Consider the following 21,025-nt stretch of genomic DNA (forward strand, 5'->3'; position numbering starts at 1 on the left):
AAGAGCATGGTATTTTACCTCTGCTCCAACAACAAACTTTCAACTACTAGATATGAGAAAATTTCTCAACTCTAGTAAGATATGCCAGAATAAAAATTTTCAAGTATCCTTGGAATACCTGCCTCTATAGATGCAAGGAAGAAGATCCACATGCAACATTCTTTTTTTTAGAGCTGTACCCGTGGCATATGGAAGTTCCCAAGCTATGGGTTGAATCAGAGCAGTAGCCACAGCCTACGCCATGGCCACAGATCCAAGCCATGTCTGAGACTTACACAGCAGCTCATGGAAACGCCGGATCCTTACTCACTGAGCAAGGCCAGGGATCAAATCTGAGTCCTCACAGATACTAGCTGGGTTCGTTACTGTTAAGCCACAATGCCAGCTCCCACATGCAACACTTTATGTGTAGTAGCACACTTGCATCTTAGCAGGAATAACACCCATAGTTTTCATAAGGTTCTCAAAAGTCTATGACCTTAAAACATTATGGAAAACTACACCAAAAACTAACCCAAATCTTTGATGATTCCTGTGCTCAAAAATCTCCGATGGCTTCCCAAGCTAAATCACAAGGTTTAAACTCTCTCAACATATTAGTCAAAACCTGGCATAAGGTAGCCATTAGCCCAACTGTCTTGAATTTAAAACTATTCTGTCAACCTTCTTTACATACCTTTTGATTCTAGCAAGCTAGACATACATTTTCCTTTTTCAAGGCTCTACTCACAACTTCCTCTTGAAGCATCATTTTCCTATATCCTCAACTATCAAAATCCTAATCATTCTTCCAGGTTCAGTTCAAATGCCACACACACAAGTAAAGACTCTTCTGTCTACTCAGCTCAAATTAACCTCATTAGCAGGCATGCTTTCATGGCATTGTGTACTTTTACTCTAGCACTTGTCACATTCCACCTGGATTCATGGTTACAGTACTGTTAATGCCTTCCCTGCCCTACTAGAACGTTACTAAGGGGCAGAAGCTATGTCCTATGCCTCGTGATTACTGGTGTGCCTTTATCTAAGGCATAGTACCTTAGATAAAATAGGTGCTTAATATAAATAAATTTCTACTAAATTAAACCCAATTTGAAGAGAAATTTGACTATTACTAAACAACGATGAAGATGATATAGAGCAAAATATCTTAAGGGATACGGCAATTACATTCCTGAAACTTATCAAATGGCTATTCTAGTTTAATTATATACAAATTCATACCCATAAATCACTTCACACAAAAAGACAATTCAGTTACAGAAATGTATGAATAACAGAATTAAAATAAATAAATGTTTTTTAAAAAGTATCCTGAAAACTGTTAAACATTATAAACTAGATTTTAATTAACTTTGACTGTGGTAGTCTACCAGCCTTGACCATAGTGTATGTTTTAACCACCAGACTGTTTCTATTCTTTAGCAGAGCTCTACTAAAGTTTTCTAAGGGTTGAAATTAATTTAAAACAATTGATAAGTACATTAAGATGATCTAGGAACTATCAAATAACTATGCCCAGGTTAAATAAAATCCTAAAAATATCAAAATATATAAAAAGAACCAAGTCTGTGAAATTTTACATTTCATGATTATTACATAAAACAAAGTATACTAGATCATAAACTATAATTTTTTTACAAAACTAAGACTTTTTTGTCTCTCATGGTTTACATTTTAAACTATTTTATTCCTAGCAAGTTTTTTACAAGAAGATTCAGGGAGTAATAAGACTTAGCCAATTGAGAGAAGATACTTTGTTTTCACATAGCAATCTAGATTACTGGGGCGGGTGGGGGTGGGGGGGCAAATATTTTCCCAGTCAAGAGTGCTTGCCTAATTTTAGTAGCTTCAAGGCTCTACAGCACAGAGATCTAGGCAGACAGGCAGGGGATAATAAATGAGTGAGAGAGAAACCTCCTGGTCAATTTTAAGTGCTAAATAAATGTTTTCATTTTGCAAATCCTGTGAACTTTCTGTTGGAAAGACATGCTAATAAGCAACATGTTCATGGGAAGTCAATTTCCCTAGCATATATATAAGGCCATATACTGCTAATTATTCAAGATTAAATACTAGAAATGCTCTATGTTTACATATTTGTTATACAAAGGCTCTTTATAGAATGGTTATTCAAAAACATAAATGATTAAAAACTTTTGGTTTAAAAATATACAAATACTTGTTAGCTGGGATATTCAAAAAAGCAATATACAAGGAGTTCCCTAGTAGTCTAGTGGTTAGGACTCAGCCCTTTCACTGCTGTAGCCCAGGTTCAATCCCTAGTCTGGGAACTGAGATGCCATATCAAACTGGTGGACTTTGTGGCAAAAAAAAAATTGCAGTATACCGAAAAAGTGAAAGGAATAGTACAAAAAGCAGCTATAATGCCAAGTAAAATGTCTTACAATTAACAAGCCATGTGACAAGCAATATAGATTTTAATAAAACAGACTGAACTATATATGAAACTAGTTTATATTTTTTGCATACTCTTGTATATTTTATCTTTCTCTAAAAAGCTAATTAAATGGTGGGAAATAGCTCAAAGAATTTCCAAATCAACATTTTAATTTGGCATGTTATGACACCTAAATGAATGGCAGAATTCAGTCTTGGTTATAAATATGATGATTTAAAAAGTTAATAATGAGCCTCTATTTTAGAAAGAATGCTTATATACATTCATACATACATACATACACAGACACAATATAATGGTGCAACAGGCAGTATGGCAGACTGATAATTAGAAGATTTAAATTACAGGTTGTAGCTTTGCCTCTAAGGAACTATGTAAACTGTTTTTTTTTTTTTTTTTTGTCTTTTTGTCTTTTGTTGTTGTTGTTGCTATTTCTTGGGCTGCTCCCGCGGCATATGGAGGTTCCCAGGCTAGGGGTTGAATCGGAGCTGTAGCCACTGGCCTACGCCAGAGCCACAGCAACGTGGGATCCGAGCCGCATCTGCAACCTACACCACAGCTCACGGCAACGCCGGATCGTAAACCCACTGAGCAAGGGCACGGACCGAACCCGCAACGTCATGGTTCCTAGTTGGATTCGTTAACCACTGCGCCACGACGGGAACTCCTAAACTTTTTTTTAATAATGATTTTTATTTTTTCCATTATAGCTGGTTTACTTTTTTTTTTTTTTTGTCTTTTAGGGCCTCACCCGTGGCATACAGAGGTATGGAGGTTCCCAGGCTAGGGACTGAATCAGAGCTGTAGCTGCCGGCCTACACCACAGTCACAGCAACACCAGATCCGAACTACATCTGCAACCTACACTACAGATCACAGCAACGCTGGATCCTTAACCCACTGAGCGAGGCCAGGGATCAAACCTGTGTCCTCATGGATGCTGGTCAGACTCATTTCCGCTGAGCCACAACAGGAACTCCACCATATGTAAACCTTTTTTTTAATGCATCTTTTTAAAAATTTTTTAATTATCGTTGATTTACAGTGTTGTCAATTTCTGCTGTACAGCAAAGTGACCCAGTTATACATTTACATACATTCTTTTTTTTCACATTATCCTCCATCATGTTGCATCACAAGTGATTAGATACACGAACCATGTAAACTTTGATAAAAATTTTCTTCACCTGTTTTGAGTCTCAGACTCATCTCACCTATAAACAATGAAAATGAGAGGGGTGATCTTACGTCTTATTCTAGAAATTATGGTTCATATGAGTAAAGGTTTTTACACTGAACAAATATATATGTGTATATATATTTATACTATCTAAATGTCAATGCTGGTAAAAAGGAGAACTACAAAACATTAGACACTGAAAAATTCAAATCTAAATAGTTAAGTTCCATATGAACAAATACACTTAAAAAAAATATAACCAGGTATTTTGAAATCTAAGGACAGGCAAACAAGAAGTAAAGAACGGTTAAGTATATTAATAAAAGTATAATCACAACTTGAAAGGCCCCATTTTTGGCTCAAAAATACTATAAATTAATGCTTGCCCTAACTACTTTAGAATGTTGATTATTAATAACAATAATGCATGAACATCAGGAACATGACAAAATATAAAATTAACACACAATTACTAATTGACTCTGAAACTATGCACACTTTACACTGGAAAGCCAAAGTCAGATTATTTTTATAAAGAAGCAATTTTATAACTTGCTTTTGTTCTTTATGAGATTCATTTGGCAAAAAAGAAATGATAAAAGTGTCATGTAACCCTCTTCAAATTTCTTTTTTAAGGATAAAACTGAAGACAGAGAGGAGGCCCCAGAACTTAGGACTGCCCAAAGAACAAACTCTTCATGTAGTAGAATTCTATATTCTAAGAAGGAAGGCTCTTACCACTCAAACATCCTATAAGTAACTTGAATCATGAACTGCTAATTCACCCAACAAAACTTAATGAGTTTTAATAGGACCATACTTAGGTTCTTTCTTAGAGAATATGAAAAAAAGGGTAGCTATTCATTTTGCAAAGATCACAATATAAATTCTGTCAATCTCAAACTGACTGTTACAGATCAAACCAATTTGATTAATTTAAGGTGAAACCTTACTCCTGAAAATTACAAAACACAAAATATCAATTAGGATCTTCAAATAGGCCATCAAATTTGTTTTTTAAAAAAAATTCTTACTGTAATGAAGTCATCCCCTTTAACCATTCTTCCTTGGTAAAAAATCCCATGCTTTCAGCCTCCAATTTCCACGCTAAAACTAACATAATAATCTGGAAAGAACAGAACATAAAGGATAGGGGAAAAGTCAGCAATAGAGATAATCATGTCTATTTTTATAATGGAGAGCATTTTTATACAAACTATGTCCATCCTTCAACTTTATTACAGGGTACAATCTTTGAAATTATTAACTCTAAAGAAATTTAAATGGGCCAATTTCTTAAAAGCTAAACGTTCTAACAGTTTCTGAAAGTAGAATCTCTTAGTCTACTGCAAATGACATTTGTATCAAGAAAAAGCACACATGCCCAACTTAAACTGATTTTAAAAACCTAAATAAAAATCTACAATATTCATGAAGAAACAAAACTTTCTTATAAGATTAAAGTGTTCCAATTTTTATAAATTTATGAATATGCTATACCCCACTTGTATTCCATTCTACTTAGAAATAAAACATACATTTTCAGGTTCAACACCAATGTCTTCACAAAATTTTTCCATTCCTTCTGGCCCTACAACTTCATCAGGACCTTCAAAGACAAAAATAATTTATATATTTTATTGTTATAATTTAATATCAACATAAAACATAAGCCACTGTGTTAAAGGCATCTATGGATATACCATAACATTTTCTGCAAACAACCAAATTTGAATTTTGACATATCTTTAATAAAGCAAAATATCTATTACCAAATTTAAAAATTCTAAAATACTCTTTAAAAGCATATTACAAAACAGAATTAAGGAAATAAAAAACAAAGTAACATTAATATGAATCACTAGGTTGTATAATAATTGAACCTATCCATTAAAAAAAAACATTTACTCAGAACCTCCTCTGAAGAAAATTTTTGGCAATGCATGAATATAAAGACGTATAAGAATGTTTGAGCTGCTTCTTTGACTAAAATGTGCCAGTACCAACCCATAATTCAAGACAGTAAGCAGAGGAGAATATCTGTTTCACACTAAAAGAAAAGGTCATTCATTAACCTTCTGAAATACCCAAACAAAATTTAATACTTTTAAGATACATTATGAAAATTATGACTTAAGGAAATGGCTACATAGAGAGTCCAAAATGAGATATTTTCCTTATTATCTTGGTTCTAAAGCAGACAATAAAGCATGAGCATTATGTCACCTTAAATAAAAGTTTAACCCTTCCTTAGCTATGTCTTATCCTAGTCCAAAAATTGAGGAATTTTTCTTATTTTTTCCCAATTCTCATATTTTTTATGTTATCAGATTGCCCATGCAGTAATTACATCATTGCTAGGCCTCTTTTGTGACTCAGTAAGAATGAAACAAACTATAATATGGATGAATTTTGAAGGAATTGTGCTAAGTGAAAAATTCTGAGAGAGAAAGGCAAATACCATATAAGCTCACTTGTATAAAGAATCTACCAAAAAACAAACAAAACAAAAACCCAAATTCAAATATAGAGAACAGATTGCTGGTTGTCAGAGTCAGAGGTGGACAAAATGAGTGAAGATGGCGAAAAGGTACAAAGTTATAAAATAAATAAAGTTTATAAAATAATTATAAAATAAATTATTTTAATAAAATATTATAAAATAAAGAAGTCCTGGGATGTACTGTACAGCATGGTGACTACAGTTAATAATACTGTTTTACCTATTTCAAGGTAGCTAAGAGTAAATCTTAAAAGTTCTCCTCATAAGAAAACAAAATTTGTAACTATGTGTAGTGATAGGTGTTAACCAAGGCTGTGGTGATTATTAATTTAAAACAATACAAAATACAATGGAAATATGACAGAAGCACTTGGCTTCTGAAGATACAGTTTTCAAGTACTATTGTTTAAGTAACTAAGAAAAACTTGTTTTCTTTTCTTAAGGACTAAAAATATTCCAGCTTTATAAGTCACAGACTAGACCAAGGCTGCTCAGGTGGCATTTTATGTAGCCATCATTAGTTCACAAGCACATTATGAAACCAGTGTCCCATGGTTTCTCTTAATAGAAGAATGTTTGTGACCAGTAAAGTCGTACTGTCTCAGATGAGGTCCAGGCTGCTAATACGATGTTAACACATGGTCTGAAACAAAAACTGCTTTTAAGTTTTTTGGTTTAAATAAGTACTGCACTAATTTATGCAGTGAGGTGTTAAAAGGTGATGGGGTGGTAATTATAGGAAACTTTCACTTCCTAATATATATTTGGAGGATTTTTTAAATGAAAATGTGTTAATTATGTAACTTAAAAAGCACATGTATAAAATTAAGCTGTTAAATAACCAAATATGCATCCTTACATTATGTGGTTTAGATCAAAGTGAAAATAAGATAAGAAATTTAATGGAAGAAACCAAAGGTTTTTTGTTTAGGCATGATGGAAATATATCCTAACTTTTTCTAATGCAACAAGAAAGCAGACTTGCCCTCAAAGCTGTCACCGTTAGTAATTAGAAGAGAGAGCTGAAGAGTCATGTGAAGAAGTATCAGTTACTGTCATAAAATACAGCCTCCCTAGCAAATGGGAGGTTAGCCATTAAAAATTTGTTTAGAATCAAGTTAAATTATATCATATAGAGATATAAGATAAATATAAGATCTTTCTGTAAATGTCAACTGACTTTCACAAAGCAATGCCAACAGCATCAATCTAAATCCAAAAGGAGGTCTATAACAATGTTCTTTTCCCCAGATGGTGTATTTATTTATGCTTCTGGAAACAAACTCTTCCGATAAAACTACTCCCAGATAAAACCTCTGGAGCTGGTAAAACAAAAGTTTCCACTAAATTTACGAAGCTATGAAAATGACTTAGTTCACTCTATCAGCTGGTTACTTTATTAGAACTATGCAATTCTATTTTTTTTTTTTGATTCTTCGTAAAACTTTAAAAGTACCTTTTCACTGTCTATGCTTTTGTCCAGTAATAGCAATATTACTGAATCCTTAATAATGTAAATATCACTCAAGATGTGAGGTCTAATCAAAGGGGAAAACTATCAGGCTTATCACACATGACCTATATTAACAAGATTTGTGGTAAAATATTTTTAAAAGAAAATCAATTTTCTGATGTTTTAATAACCATAAAGAAATGTTCCCAGCTACATCTGCAGAGTCTAAAACTATGCCAACCATAGCAAATGCTCAGGAAAAAAAAAGAAAAAAAAAATCTGTTCAACGAATGACACAGCACCTTCAACATAAGCTACATAGGGGCTATATTATCAGTTTTGGAACAGTATTGTAAATATACACAATCAGTAAATCTGAAGCTGCAATACTATTACCCTTTTAATAACAGCCAACTAATATTGAGCTCTGACCCAAGTGCTAAGTGCTTTACATGTACTACCTCAGGAAGCACAATTATTGTCTGCATTTTAAAAAGGGACACCTTAGTTACTATTTATTTGGCAAATAACTGGCACCTCCTTATCAATTGGTCTCTGCCCAAAGTAATCTCCAGAGAGGTCTTCCCTAGTCACCTTATTTGAAAGTCCATCCAAACTATCTAATTTCTAACCCCTGTACCATGCCCTATTTATTACTCCTATTATCCTCCACATCTGTCATTATCTTGCCTACCCACTTATTCACTGTCTTCCCCACTAGCAGGCAAGTCCCCCAAGGGCAGGGATCTTGTTTGACTTGTTCATCATTATATTTCCAGCACTTAGCATAGTGCCTGGCATACAACTGCACAATAAATATGAATCATTCAGTGATGACTGATTCATCACTCAAGTACACGTACTAATATTTTCTTTGTAAAAGAAAAACTAGCTACCATGTACATATTTTAAAAAGAATTTACAAGATGGTAGTAGTTAAAAGCATAGGTTCTATGGTCTAAATGACCTAGGTTTGAATTTAGGCTCTTGTCATTGTATGATCTTGGCCAAATTACTTTTAAGCCTCAGTTTTCTCATTTATAAAATAAGGGTAACACCACCTACTTAGCAGAGTGGTCATAAGGGAAAATTATACAATTAGGATAATTTTTGGAATAAAGATAGCAATTATTTTGCTGGCTATTAAAATATTCTAGTATAGGAAATAACTGTTTAATTCAAATCGTATGCTACACAGGAAAAGTCCCTATGAGAAGTTCCTGTGAGAAGGAAAAAAAAAATGACTGATTAATTTTATAGTATCTACTTTAGGTGAAACAAGATGAGTAAACTTTTGATTCTATATCATATCATTAATACCAGTAAAACTGGCATTTTGAATACTGGGTCAACATTTTAAATGGAGGTCAAAAGAAAATGAATTCCCTCTATTTAATTTAGGTTAGTGGTTATCTTGGGATGCCAGTAATAGCAGTTTTTCTGGTCCAGAAAGAATCTGTTCTGTTACTAAACAATTTTTAAATTATACTTTTGGGATTACTCATCTGATCCCAACAAGGAAGTTACTGTCCCCCAAAATAGTCTTATTTTCCATACAGTGAACATTTAGTAAACTTAAACCTTAAGTTCAGAGTGCATTTGAGACTTTATCTTGATTAGCACTAAATATAAGGCAATGACGGCAAATACACTGTTTAATCTTAAATAAACACTTAGAATGATAGTGTTAAAGGGGGAAAAAATAAAACAAAACAATCCAACAAAGGAGGCAAGTAAAAGAAAGGAAACGAGTTGGGGGTGGGGGAGCTTTAAAATCAATAATTCCAAAAGAACAAAATCATTCTAAAGGAAAAAAAAAAAAATTCATATATGTTTACGATGTTAGTTATAAATAATAAACAAGTATTCATTTTCCTCTATTTCCTTAAACTCTTTGGCCTCCTCCAAGGCTTTGACTTTTACCTCTAAACTATACTCTTCCCTAGGCCTAGAAATTTGCATTTAGTATTTATAGCATTTAGCCTAGATTCAATTAGTTTCTTACAGCTTTCCCTGATACTTCCAAGGCTGGTTTATACATTCCTCCTATGAACTCTCATAATGTATCTTCCTAATATAACATACATTAAACTGTACTAATATCAGTCTATTTACTTTCTTATTTATTACTGCACCTCAAGTAATTGTCTAAACAGCAATTATATTAAAGGGTACACGTGTTGTGCAATGATATATGTTAGTTTTAAATCCTTTATTAGGTCCCCCAAAGGTTTCAGCAAATGTCAGTTTATGGTTCAAAAAATTTCAGAAGAATATTGGAAAGAAAAACAAGAACCATATTTTATATAATTTATAAAATGTTTATTACACACTGTGTTTTCCAGAATATCACTCTACTATAGCCAATGGATGTAAATTAATAAGTGAATCTGTTTACATATTCTACTAGCAGTAAATGTTTCACCCCCTCAGTAAACAAACACTGAATTACATAGTTAAAGAAATTATCAGCCTGAAACAGCATAGCCTACCCATGAGCCTCAGTGTTGACCCTGATTTCAGCACACAGCACTAACACACAGCAGGCCTGCAATAAATAATTTGTTAAATGAATAAACCAAAAAAACATTTTAAAGCATGTGACTGATATCCTCTAATATTAATTTCATTACCTGCATACTCATAAAACCAAGCCAGGCACTTCTTGCTTGAAAAATGTTCCTCTCCACTTATTAGTCTAGCAGGGGGTTGGGATCTGCAATAGCTTAAAAAACACACAAATGCCTAAGAATTTTATCAAGTCTCAACTTTCAGTGAAAAGCTAAGTTCCATATGAACTACTTCAATTCAAGCCAAAGTATTTTTTTTTTTAAAGTTGGTGTTACAGGAAAAAAACTGGAGTTGTTAAATATTTGCAAGTTGAAACAGCAATCTTAACATAAAAATTCCCAGCTAACAAAACCCAAATTCTACTTTGCTCACTATCAAGTTCCAAAAAAAATCACTAAAATTATTTCTCCCAGATTTCAGAAGACCACACACAAGTTCAACCCAATGGTCTCAATGCAGGACTGATAACTAGAAAAGTATACATCTTTACAGTGATTCTTCTGCTGATTTGCATGGAAATTAGATTTGTGTATAATTTGAAAACAAATATTACTGTATAGTTTAATACAGTGAATCAATATTTCTGAATAATTTATCTAGAGTTATTTATCTGTCACCTACCAAGCTTAAATATTTTTAAACATAAAAGCTAATTTAGGACCTAAGGGTATAATTAGATTCCACAAATGTAAAAGAAAAAAAAAACTGTATTAGATTATGGTCCAAATAATTAGGCCAAAGCTATTTAATTCCAGATTTCCTTTATCTTTTTCACACAATCATTAAAAGTTGGAAAGTTCATAAATGGCCTCTAGGATTTAATGAACTTCAGAGAAACTGTTCTAAAGAAGCTCAGTTACAGTAACACAATGACATAGGAATGCTAAAACTTCTGCAACTGAATAATGTAATGTAAAACAAGAGTGCCATTTGGGGGGGGTTAAAGGAGAAAAAAATATAGATTTATTGCTTTGCCAGGCAAAGGGGGCCACAGCAGGCTGATGCTTTAAAGACTGTGCCCCCCTTGGAATGGGCGAGGAGGTGGAAGTGTGCCATATTTAAAATTTTAAGTTGATAGAGCAAAGTATCACCTGAATTCTAATAGTACTGACTGCTCAGCCATTTCAATGTGCTTAATTTAAATAATTTTGATACATTATACAATTAAGATGTCTACAAGTTAAAGTAATAAAAAAACTAACTTGCATGTTCCATAAAAATATGAGCTAAAACTGTGTCAAATTCTAGTATGAGTTACTATTAAGAGGTATAGGAAAACAGTAGCATCTTTCACAGAAATAGCCCAAGAAATACCCTTGGGCTCTTTTGCCAAACTCAGTAATGAGGAAAAAATTCAATAAATTACAAAAAAGTTTGATGCAGACTAAAGTCACCTTCCCCACATTTTAAGCAAATCTCTCTTTAAGGAGAGCTCTATTATTATCTCCTCTCTATAACGTTGGCTACTTTAAATGGCAGTATGTAAAGTTACAGTAAGTGCCAACCGCCTATACAGTCAAGACATACAATAAGGGTATTTTAAAAACCTACTTCTCACACATAAATTGCAATGATTTTTTTGCAGCACGCAGTGTTGCTGTACTGCCTCAATGACATGTTACAACAGGATCAAAGAACTATATAACTACAGCTCTGCTTTGTTTTCTTTTTCTCTAAGAGGATACGCAGAACAATGGCTCTCGAACTATTAATATTTATATTGAGAGCTAACAGCATCCTGATGCCTAGAAAACAAAACGCAGGCAGGGCCTTTCCAACTTTGCACAGGGACTTAGTGCAGGTGGAAGCACTATACTGCCAGAAAATAGGGCGCCTGTTGGGATGGTCCGGGTTAGACCACTCCAAAGAGTAAATTTGGACGTCAATTATAGCATAAGGAACTTTTCTTTCTACCATACTCATGGCAGTTGTCAGGTCACGATCCCTCTTGCTCTGCTCCTTTCTTCACATTCTACAAAGAAATTCTAGAAGTGACTCTTGCACGCACGGATCTGTACTCACTTCTAGGTCTGGAAGGAAGGCGGGGCAGGGATTAAGGGAGAAGGGGGTAAGGGGAAAGAACGCAATCTGCCTAAGCATTCTTATTTCCCCACATTCCCAGGCACGTAGACTCCAACATGAGGCGACTCTCGGAGTACCGGCGCCAGCGCTACAGCACACCCACTGAACACGAGGTGGTCCGAGGTAGACTCGCGCGGCTCTGCACCTCCCACCTATCTTTAATCACAGCAGCTTACTTCTCCCCAGCCCGAGCCCCAGGAACCCGGCCCACCTCCTCCTCCTCTTGCCCTGCAGGAGAGGAGGAGGAAAGACTGAAGGGTGGGGGAAGGTGGTACCTGGAGATTTTACACTTTTTGAGGCTTCCGTCTTCCGCTACTGCAGCTGCCACCCCAGAGGATTTCCTCTTCTTCTTCACCGGCATCTTCCGCCCTCCCCGGCAGGGCGGGCAGGGGAGCCGGGGAAGGGGGTCGCTGTCCACTTAAGACGCCTCAGTGCTGGCACCCGGCTCCCAGAGACAGCAGCAAACGAAGGAGCAGAGTCGCCGGCCCAACCCAGAGCGGCCCAGCCCGGCCACAGCCCTCTCCCAAGTCCCCTCCTCGTCCTTCTCTTCTCCAGGCAGCGGGTACTCTTCGCCAGTGGGCACTGCTGCTTGGTCACACCGGGAAGAGAGAACGCGGACAGCGCGGCACGGCCACCAGTCACACACTCCAAGAGCAAGAGGTTCAGCCTGACCCGGAAGCGGATCGCACGCGGCCGGAAGTGACGCGCCGCAGAGCCAGTTGCTGGGAGGGGCGTGGCTCTGGTCGGGTGCAGCTACCTTTCCACATGCCGGATTCCCCTGTATCGCAGCCACGAACGGAGAATTCGGGTTTTATTGATTTATTAGCCGCCTTTTGTCAAGACTTTTCCGAACTTTCTCACGAAACTTCCACCAGCACTAATGCTGATGCTCGTCCCCCCCCAAATGCCTTATGAAACCACTAATCCTCTGCAGTTGGCCTGAAAATAACCTGGTAAAGTAAACCGAGTTTCACTTCTCACCTCTTCTGAGTGGTAACCTCACGTTAACTGTTCTCCACCCGCTAAATGCTTGTTTCTTTATGGGCAGGCCATCAGCCTCCCACTCCCCCACCCCCACTTCGCCTTCATCTGGGACCTCTGCTTATCACTTTTCCCCTACTTAGCTCTAGCATTTCTCTTTCACAGAGCTCACCCTTCAGGGACAGTAGGTGATCGCTGACCTGGTAAAGAGGAATTTGAAGGACAATTCTAAAGGACTTCCCCTTACAGACTTTATTACCCAGAACATTTGTAATCAATCATCCACCTCCACATCTATGAAAATATTGCTTATAAATAAAGGTTATCACATGTGAAGATTATACAGTAGAAAGTTGTTTTAGTATGTATGTAAAATAAGTTCACATTTGCAAACTAACTGTATTGGTAGAGGATTAAGAGTCATTTTAAATCTAATAATAGTCAATTTGGTTCTAGTAACTTTAACATGCTCATCTGGCCAATCAGAATATCATATTACTTAGTGCCATAAATTGGTTGAGAATGGACCCATGATCCATGCCAAGCCAATCAGTGCTAATGACATGAGATTGAAGCATTAGAAGCAACTTAATTTCCTATGGGCTTGAACCTGAGAGGAGGTGGAGAATGAAGCTGAAAGTCAGAAGAAATCAGAATGAAGACACGATTCTGGAATTTTCTGGTCCATGAGCCAATAAACCTTATTATTGTACTTATGCTGTTAAGGACTCTGTTGCTTAAAACCAAAAGAATGTTGTTCTTGATTCTGTAATCTTTCAACCCATTGAAAATACTTGAGGCAGGAGTTCCCTGGTGGCATAGCAGATTAAGAATCCTGCTTTGTCACTGCTGTGATATGGGCTTGATCCCTGGCCCTGGAATTTCTGCATGCTGCATGTGCAGCTAAAAAAAAAAAAAAAAAAAAAAAAACAAGCATGAGGCAAAAAAAAACCCAAATCTGAATGAGATCAAGTCTGAAAAGAAATACCACATGTAAGTAGAGGACAGAGAAACGTGTGAAAACTCACTGCAATCAGCAAAATCTAGATTGTTAGAAGATCTACAGGAAAAATGACCAGGATTCTAGAACAAATTATTAGAAAGAGAGGGGGAGAAAGAATGAAATTTTAAGAAGTATTAAAAGATATATCAGTCAGGAGTTCCCGTCGTGGTGCAGTGGTTAACGAATCCGACTAGGAACCATGAGGTTGTGGGTTTGATCCCTGCCCTTGCTCAGTGGGTTAATGATCCGGCGTTGCCGTGAGCTGTGCTGTAGGTTGCAGACGCGGCTCGGATCCTGCGTTGCTGTGGCTCTGACATAGGCCGGTGGCTACAGCTCCAATTCGACCCCTAGCCTGGGAACCTCCATGTGCCGCAGGAGCGGCCCAAGAAATAGCAAAAAGACAAAAAAAAAAAAAAAAAAAGATATATCAGTCACTTTTCATATGTGATTCTTATTTGAATCTTTATTCAAATCATTTTTAAACAATATTATGGCATTTATGGGACAACTGGAAATTAGAACACTGGCTGCTTTTTGGTGAAATTCTAGAATAGTCAAAATTATGTGTACAGAGTTCCTGTTGTGGCTCAGCAGGTTAAAAACCCAGTATATTGTCTGTGACGATACAGATTCGATCCCTGGCCTCATTCAGTGGGTTAAGGATCTGGCTTTGCTGCAAGCTGCCGTGCATCACAGATGCAGCTGGTGTTGCTATGGCTGTGGCATAAGTCTCAGCTGCAGCTCCAGTTTGACCCCATACCACTGGAACTTCTATATGCTGCAGGGGTGACCAAAAAAGGAAAAAAAATATGTGTGGGACCCCATGTTTGGGCATGGGGTGAGGTGGTGATGGAGGGGGAAGACTGCAAAGAACACAAGGGCACTTTTCTGATAATTGTCATATTCTGTGTCTTGATTAAGTGCTGGTGTATATACTTGACAAAAATTATTGAGCTGTGCAATTAAAAATGTATACCTTTTATTGAATGAATTTTATTCTACATTAAAGTTGATAGAAACAGTGCCCCCCTCAAATCCCACAAAACAACAACAACAACCAAAAAGGACAATGGCAAAACACTATTCGAAATAATCATGCTTATTCAAGAAGTGAGCTACAAAAGTTAAACATCTCTTTTCTCAAATGGGAAAAAGGGAATAGAATAAAAATCTAAAGGGTACAAAGATCCCAAAGGACAATGTTCAAGGGATATCCTTACAGCGAGTGGAATCAAGGCCTAATCAAAGTGTAAGAAACCTTTATAATGCCTGGCTCACAGGATACCAGCATTGTTATGGACCAGGGACTATCGCACATTTTATATTCTTTTCTGAGAAATATTTATTGTGGTTATGCTGTCCCATCTCCACTGTTGTTTATTGGGTGAGAGTGGGGAGCAGATAATTGTCATTGAGTTCAAGGCCACTGGATCATTAAGAACCACTTTCAGATCTAAGGAGGAAGACCCCACCACAGCTGGAGCTTCTAGAGATTCAGCTGAATGCAGTGACTGGATAGGAGCCTGCATCTATAGAATTCTCAGAAAGGTGCAAGTCTGGATCTGTGAATGATATTCACTCATCCAGTCTGTTACTCAAACAATATTTAGTGGTCACTTAAACCAGGAACTGAGCTGGATGTGGGAGTATACAAGACAGACATGACTCCTGCAATCATGAAGCTTATAATCTGGAGAAGAAAATATATGTAGCCTATTTGCATTTAAGAGAACTTTATGAACAAAGAGTAGGGTCAGTAATCTATGCTTATCAGTGGTATTAAAGGGAAGATGATTTCCCTGAAAATTACATAGGCCATTTTCTTCATTGCCGTCCCCAGTCAGTACCTACTGCCACCACCGTATCTCCATTCTCAAAATGGAACATTCCAGCACTCCGATTACCCTGACAGAAGGGGCATATTGATAGCATCATTGTCTATGAGCAATATAGAATTGCCTGGTTAAGTGGTTTTAGTCTCTTCTGCTTCTCACCAACACAGAGATATATGCTGTTTTCATCCAGGACACACCTAGAAGACACCTAAAACTATTACAGAGTACTGTGGGGTTTTTTGTTGTGTAATAGATTTTTTTTTTTTTTTGACCTCACTTGCTGCAGGAGGAATTTCCCAGGCCAGGGATCAAACCCACAACACAGCAGCAACCCAAGTCACAGCAGTGATAATGCCAGATCTTTAACCTGCTGAGCCACCAGGGAACTCCCCAGAGTTTTTTTTAAAGAAAGTAAATAAGAAGGAAAGGGAAGAATGAAGCATTTACCTCAAACAGAAACTCATGTGTTCTGATTTCAGATCCAAAGAAGACAGTGACTTTAGGTAAAACACATAGCTTGCTTTATCCTTCATCTTACCCTACTGTTACATAGAAGGATGTAGAAAAAATAACTAAATAATATCCATCTATAATGACAGAGGACATACATTTATGCCAAATAAGGCAGTAGGCCAAAGGACTGAGACTAAGCCACAGTTTTGATCCATTTGACATAGTGGTTATACATGCATTCCTTAGCTTTGAGTGTTATAGAATGAAGACATGAGAAAGATCTCTTAAAATAGTTATAGCTATATCGAAGCAGCCAAAAATAGTGTCCTAAAATGTATTAATTTATATATTCTGTACATTGTTAATTTTTAATACCTCTTTAAAATAGGGCATTTCAACTTGCCAGATAAACAATGTAGAAATTGAGTGACCAGTGGAATGCCATATGTTATTGTGGCCCTGGATTTAAACAAATACTCTCCTTTCCATACATTAACATCTATTTTCCAAAACAATCTCGTGGGTCAAGATTTTGTAAATTATTTCCATACATAAAAACCCAGAGAAAGAAGACTCTAAGAAAACAGTAGAAATGGAATGTTGAAGCAGCACTTTTGCTTTTGGAGCTTTAGTAAAAAGCCCACAAGAACACATAGTGTTTTAGAGAGGCCCAGCAGGGCAGAACTATGTAACACATGCCATGTGCCACTTACATCCTAAAGCTGTGTGCTAGAAAACATCAGTTACAGCCTGACGGTGGCTATGGTCCACTCAAGGACTCAGATTGAAAGAGTAGCCACTACCTGGAACGTGGTTTGTCATCACTACAGAGGTAAAGGAAAACATGATGAACCCCATGCCAGCTGTGAAAAGTTTGCTTTGAAGCAACACATGTATCACTTCTGTGTTAAGTGATACACTTGAGGCTATACCAGAGTTCATGTATAATGCTCCTGCTGAGAGGGGCACCAAAGAAAGGTAAATAGAATTGATGACAGTGTGGGATTGGAATGAAATTTTATTCAAGATCTGGGGAAGAATGAATTCACAGAGCAGTTTTAAAGGGGCAGTAGGGGAAAGCATGGCCTTTGCTTCTGCTTATGCCTCATTGTGGTAGATCGTTTATTTCAAAGATGGTCAAAATGAAGTCTTACAGCCCACATGTTCTAGAAACTTTTCACTCCCTATCAGGAAATGGAGTCTAGTTAATCATAATCATAATAAATCAGTATTTATCCATTAATTGTGAGAAATGTACACACTAATGTGAAATGTTAATAATAGGGGAAATTTGGTGTGGGATATATGGGAACTTTCTGTACCATCATTGTAACTTTGCTATAAATCTAAAACTCTTCTAAAATAAAAACTTTACATTTTAAAAAGTCAAAGTGAACATAAATATTTTAAAATAGTTCAGTGCAAGAAGAGAAGAAAGAGAGTAGTAACTAGAGAGCAGACTAGGTTGGATGCCTTTGGAAAGGTCTAATTCATGAAATTCTGGATGTGGATCATAGAAACATTATCTTGTACATCAGGTGGGCAAGGAAAGAGCACTTTCAACTTGAACCCCAACCAGGAGGACTAAGAATAAAGTGTTCAGAAGGGAAATCATATTAAGCTAGACATTTGGTTTGCTTTCCAAAAGGAACCCCAAATGAAAGAAAGTAGCTCACAAATTCCAAATTACTGGCAGAGAGTGCATTGTTTTGATGACTTGCCACAGAGAACTTTATTTTGGGGTGAGTGGCAGAGAAAATCAAAAGTGAGTGCAGGCAGCTTGTATTTAAGTATGTTCCTATAAGCATTTTCACAGCCTTCAGCATAGATGGATGTCGTTTTTGTTACACTGTGTACTTCCCAAACTTAATATTGGAAAGTTGGCATAGTGGAAATGTTTTTTTAAAATGAGCACCACCATTAAACTGATGTATTTGCCTTTTTAAACTTTGCAACCTTGGATGAAACCTTGGATAAATCATTGTGATTCAGTTTTGCCGTCTGTATAATAAAATAATGTATGCGTTAACTAGACATCACAGCATTGTGTTATTGAAAAAGTAAGAAAATAAAAGTGAAGGCACTAACAAAACCGTTGAGGGGTACATAATTATGTATCAGCTAGAGTTCTTAGGGTTTACCCAATGAAAATCAAGTTCTGATGGTCTAGAAAGGGGATTTAGTCCGCAGAATCAAAGGGAGGGATTGAAAAGAAAAGGAGGCATATGAAAAGGGTGAGTTGCCCTATTTTCCATCTCCACCCAAATTCAGGTAATGAGGCTTTCCCTTCCATGTCACTACCACCATTTTGAATGTCAACCTGTCTTTAGTTTCAGAGATCTTAACCACATTTTTAGCCATCAAAAATAGGCTTGTTGGATTCCCATAGTGTACAGCAGAAATGAATCTGACTAGGAACCACGAGATGGCGGGTTCGATCCCTGGCTTCTCTCAGTGGGTTACGGATCCAGCATTGCCATGAGCTGTGGTGTAGGTCACAGATGTGGCTCCGATCTGGCATTGTTGTGGCTCTGGCATAGGCTGGCAGCTGTAGCTTCTATTAGACCCCTAACCTGGGAACCTCCACATGCCTTGAGTGCTACCCTAAAAAGCAAAAAAATAAATAAATAAATAAATAAATAAATAGGGTTGTTTACACAGAGCTGTTTGAATAGGACTTTAGTAAATTCTCCTCTGGCTTTGGTTAGGTATCACTTCTTTGGAAAATAGGTAACATGTGAACAGTTACTGAAGGCCCTCTCTAGTCAGCATAAAGCTGACTAGTTTGCATGACTGTATAGCAGAGTCAGTGAGACAGTGATTCCTAAAAAGGCAACAGGTGATCTGCAAATAGTTTTAGACATTTACTTGGCACCCATGATGCTCTGGGCACTGGAAGTGAAAGTGTTGATGTTTCTTAATGCTGAGTCTGCTCCTCGGAAGTGTTCTTCACAAATCCACTCCTTCATCTCTGGCCTTACAGAGATCTCCTCCAAGCTTGAGCCCTGTCCAACTCTTGAACTCCCCTCCTACCCAACTGTTAGAGCATAACCTCTATGTTCTACTTCTTATCTCTAAATAAAATATGGCTCATGAGAATCAAATGTTTTGGCTTTCAGTTGCACTGGGATTTTTTTGTTTGTTTTTTTTGTTTTTTGTTTTTTTGTTTTTTTGGGTTTTTTTTTGGCTGTGCACACAGCATGTGGAAGTTCCTGAGCCAGGGATCAAACTTGTGCCGCAGCAGCAACCCAAGCTCTTGCAGTGACAAGGCCAGATCCTTAACCTGCTGCACCACAGGCAAACCCCACCTGCATGTTTTTTATTACCTATTATATAAAAGAGAGTTCATGAGGCTTCAAGAGCATATTTTTAATGTAAAAAAATTAAGCATCAATTGATTTTCATTTCTTAGTCATAATTCTCCTTCAGGCAATGAGTATGACTGATTATAATGGTCATGAGCAAGAATGTTCAGAAAAGAAAAGCACACAAGGCAGAGCCTCCTTGCCTGCCCACTTTCATCTCTCACAGGCGTGCCATCTTAATAAATCTATTTCTTGCCTAAGAAAAAAAAAAAAACAAAAAAAAAAATGGAAAAGCACACAAACATTTTTTCAAGATATTTTCTCTCCGTGGGCTCAACAACCAGAGAATTCTCAGATATGCTCACAAAGCCAGCCCTGTCCACACCTTAAAAGCAAGTCAAGGCCTGAGCAACCTATGGATTCATAGGAAGTCATTCTTTCTTATCCCAGAGACACAGTAAGATTATATGTTCCTCCTTCTCTTGTAGGCAGGAATTGTCATGAAACTCTTGCTCTTAACCTGCCAGTCAGCCAGATCCAGGTCACTCAAGAGGATTCTATCATCCTAGAGGATAGTGAAGCCACAAAAGGAAAGTGGTCTAAATCCTGCAATCACCTGGAAGTCTGCCTGCCAAATACCACACCGAATTGTTAAATGAAGGAGAAATATAGTTCTATTATGTTAAGCCACTGACATTTCAGGGTTGTTAATGGTAATATTTGCCACACCCTTACAGTATCTGTCAGGACTAGGCTATGTTACAATAATACCCAATCTCAGTATCTTGTCATAATGAAAAATAATTTCTTATTTATGGTATGCCATCAAGAAGACTGTACTGGGGAGTTCCCATTGGGGCTCTGCAATAACAAATCTGACTAGTATCCATGAGGACGAGGGTTTGATTCCTGGCCTCACTCAGTGGATTAAGGATCCAGTGCTTCTGTGAGCTGCGGTGTAGGTCACAAGCAAGGCTGGGATCCTGCATTGCTGTGGCTGTGGTGTAGGCCAGCAGCTAGAGCTCCAATTGGACCCCTAGCCAGGGAACCTCCATATGCCTCAGGTGTAGCCCTAAAAACAAAACAAACAAACAAGACTATACTCATCATAGTTAGGCCGATAAAAACTTCATCTGGACTTACGCTTCCACAATCACCCCAGCAGTGGGAAAGAACCATCATAAATCAGACATTGGCCTTTCTGTGCATATGTGATACATCACTTCTGTTTACATTT

General features: G+C 37.1%; 1 protein-coding gene across 2 annotated transcripts in view; it reads right to left on the bottom strand.

Moving 5' to 3' along the window:
* The window catches only part of DCUN1D5 (defective in cullin neddylation 1 domain containing 5), a 33,401-nt gene extending 20,517 nt beyond the window's left edge, over positions 1-12,884 (bottom strand). The window contains exons 1-4 of one of the 2 annotated variants that reach the window (XM_003129809.5): positions 12,487-12,884; positions 10,192-10,283; positions 5,141-5,211; positions 4,637-4,728 (exon numbers count right to left, since the gene is read on the bottom strand). In XM_003129809.5, coding sequence (XP_003129857.1) covers positions 4,637-4,728; positions 5,141-5,211; positions 10,192-10,283; positions 12,487-12,572 — 341 coding nt within the window. In that variant the 5' untranslated portion in view covers positions 12,573-12,884. The remainder of the gene's footprint in view (positions 1-4,636; positions 4,729-5,140; positions 5,212-10,191; positions 10,284-12,486) is intronic. The other variant, XM_021062715.2, reaches the window with a different exon arrangement.
* Positions 12,885-21,025: the final 8,141 nt, after the last annotated feature.

The sequence above is a fragment of the Sus scrofa genome, chromosome 9 (assembly GCF_054392235.1).
Source record: "Sus scrofa isolate SSC_HxYL_T2T_F1_AM1 chromosome 9, Sscrofa_HxYL_maternal_Yorkshire_Landrace_v2.0, whole genome shotgun sequence".
NCBI lineage: Eukaryota > Metazoa > Chordata > Mammalia > Artiodactyla > Suidae > Sus > Sus scrofa.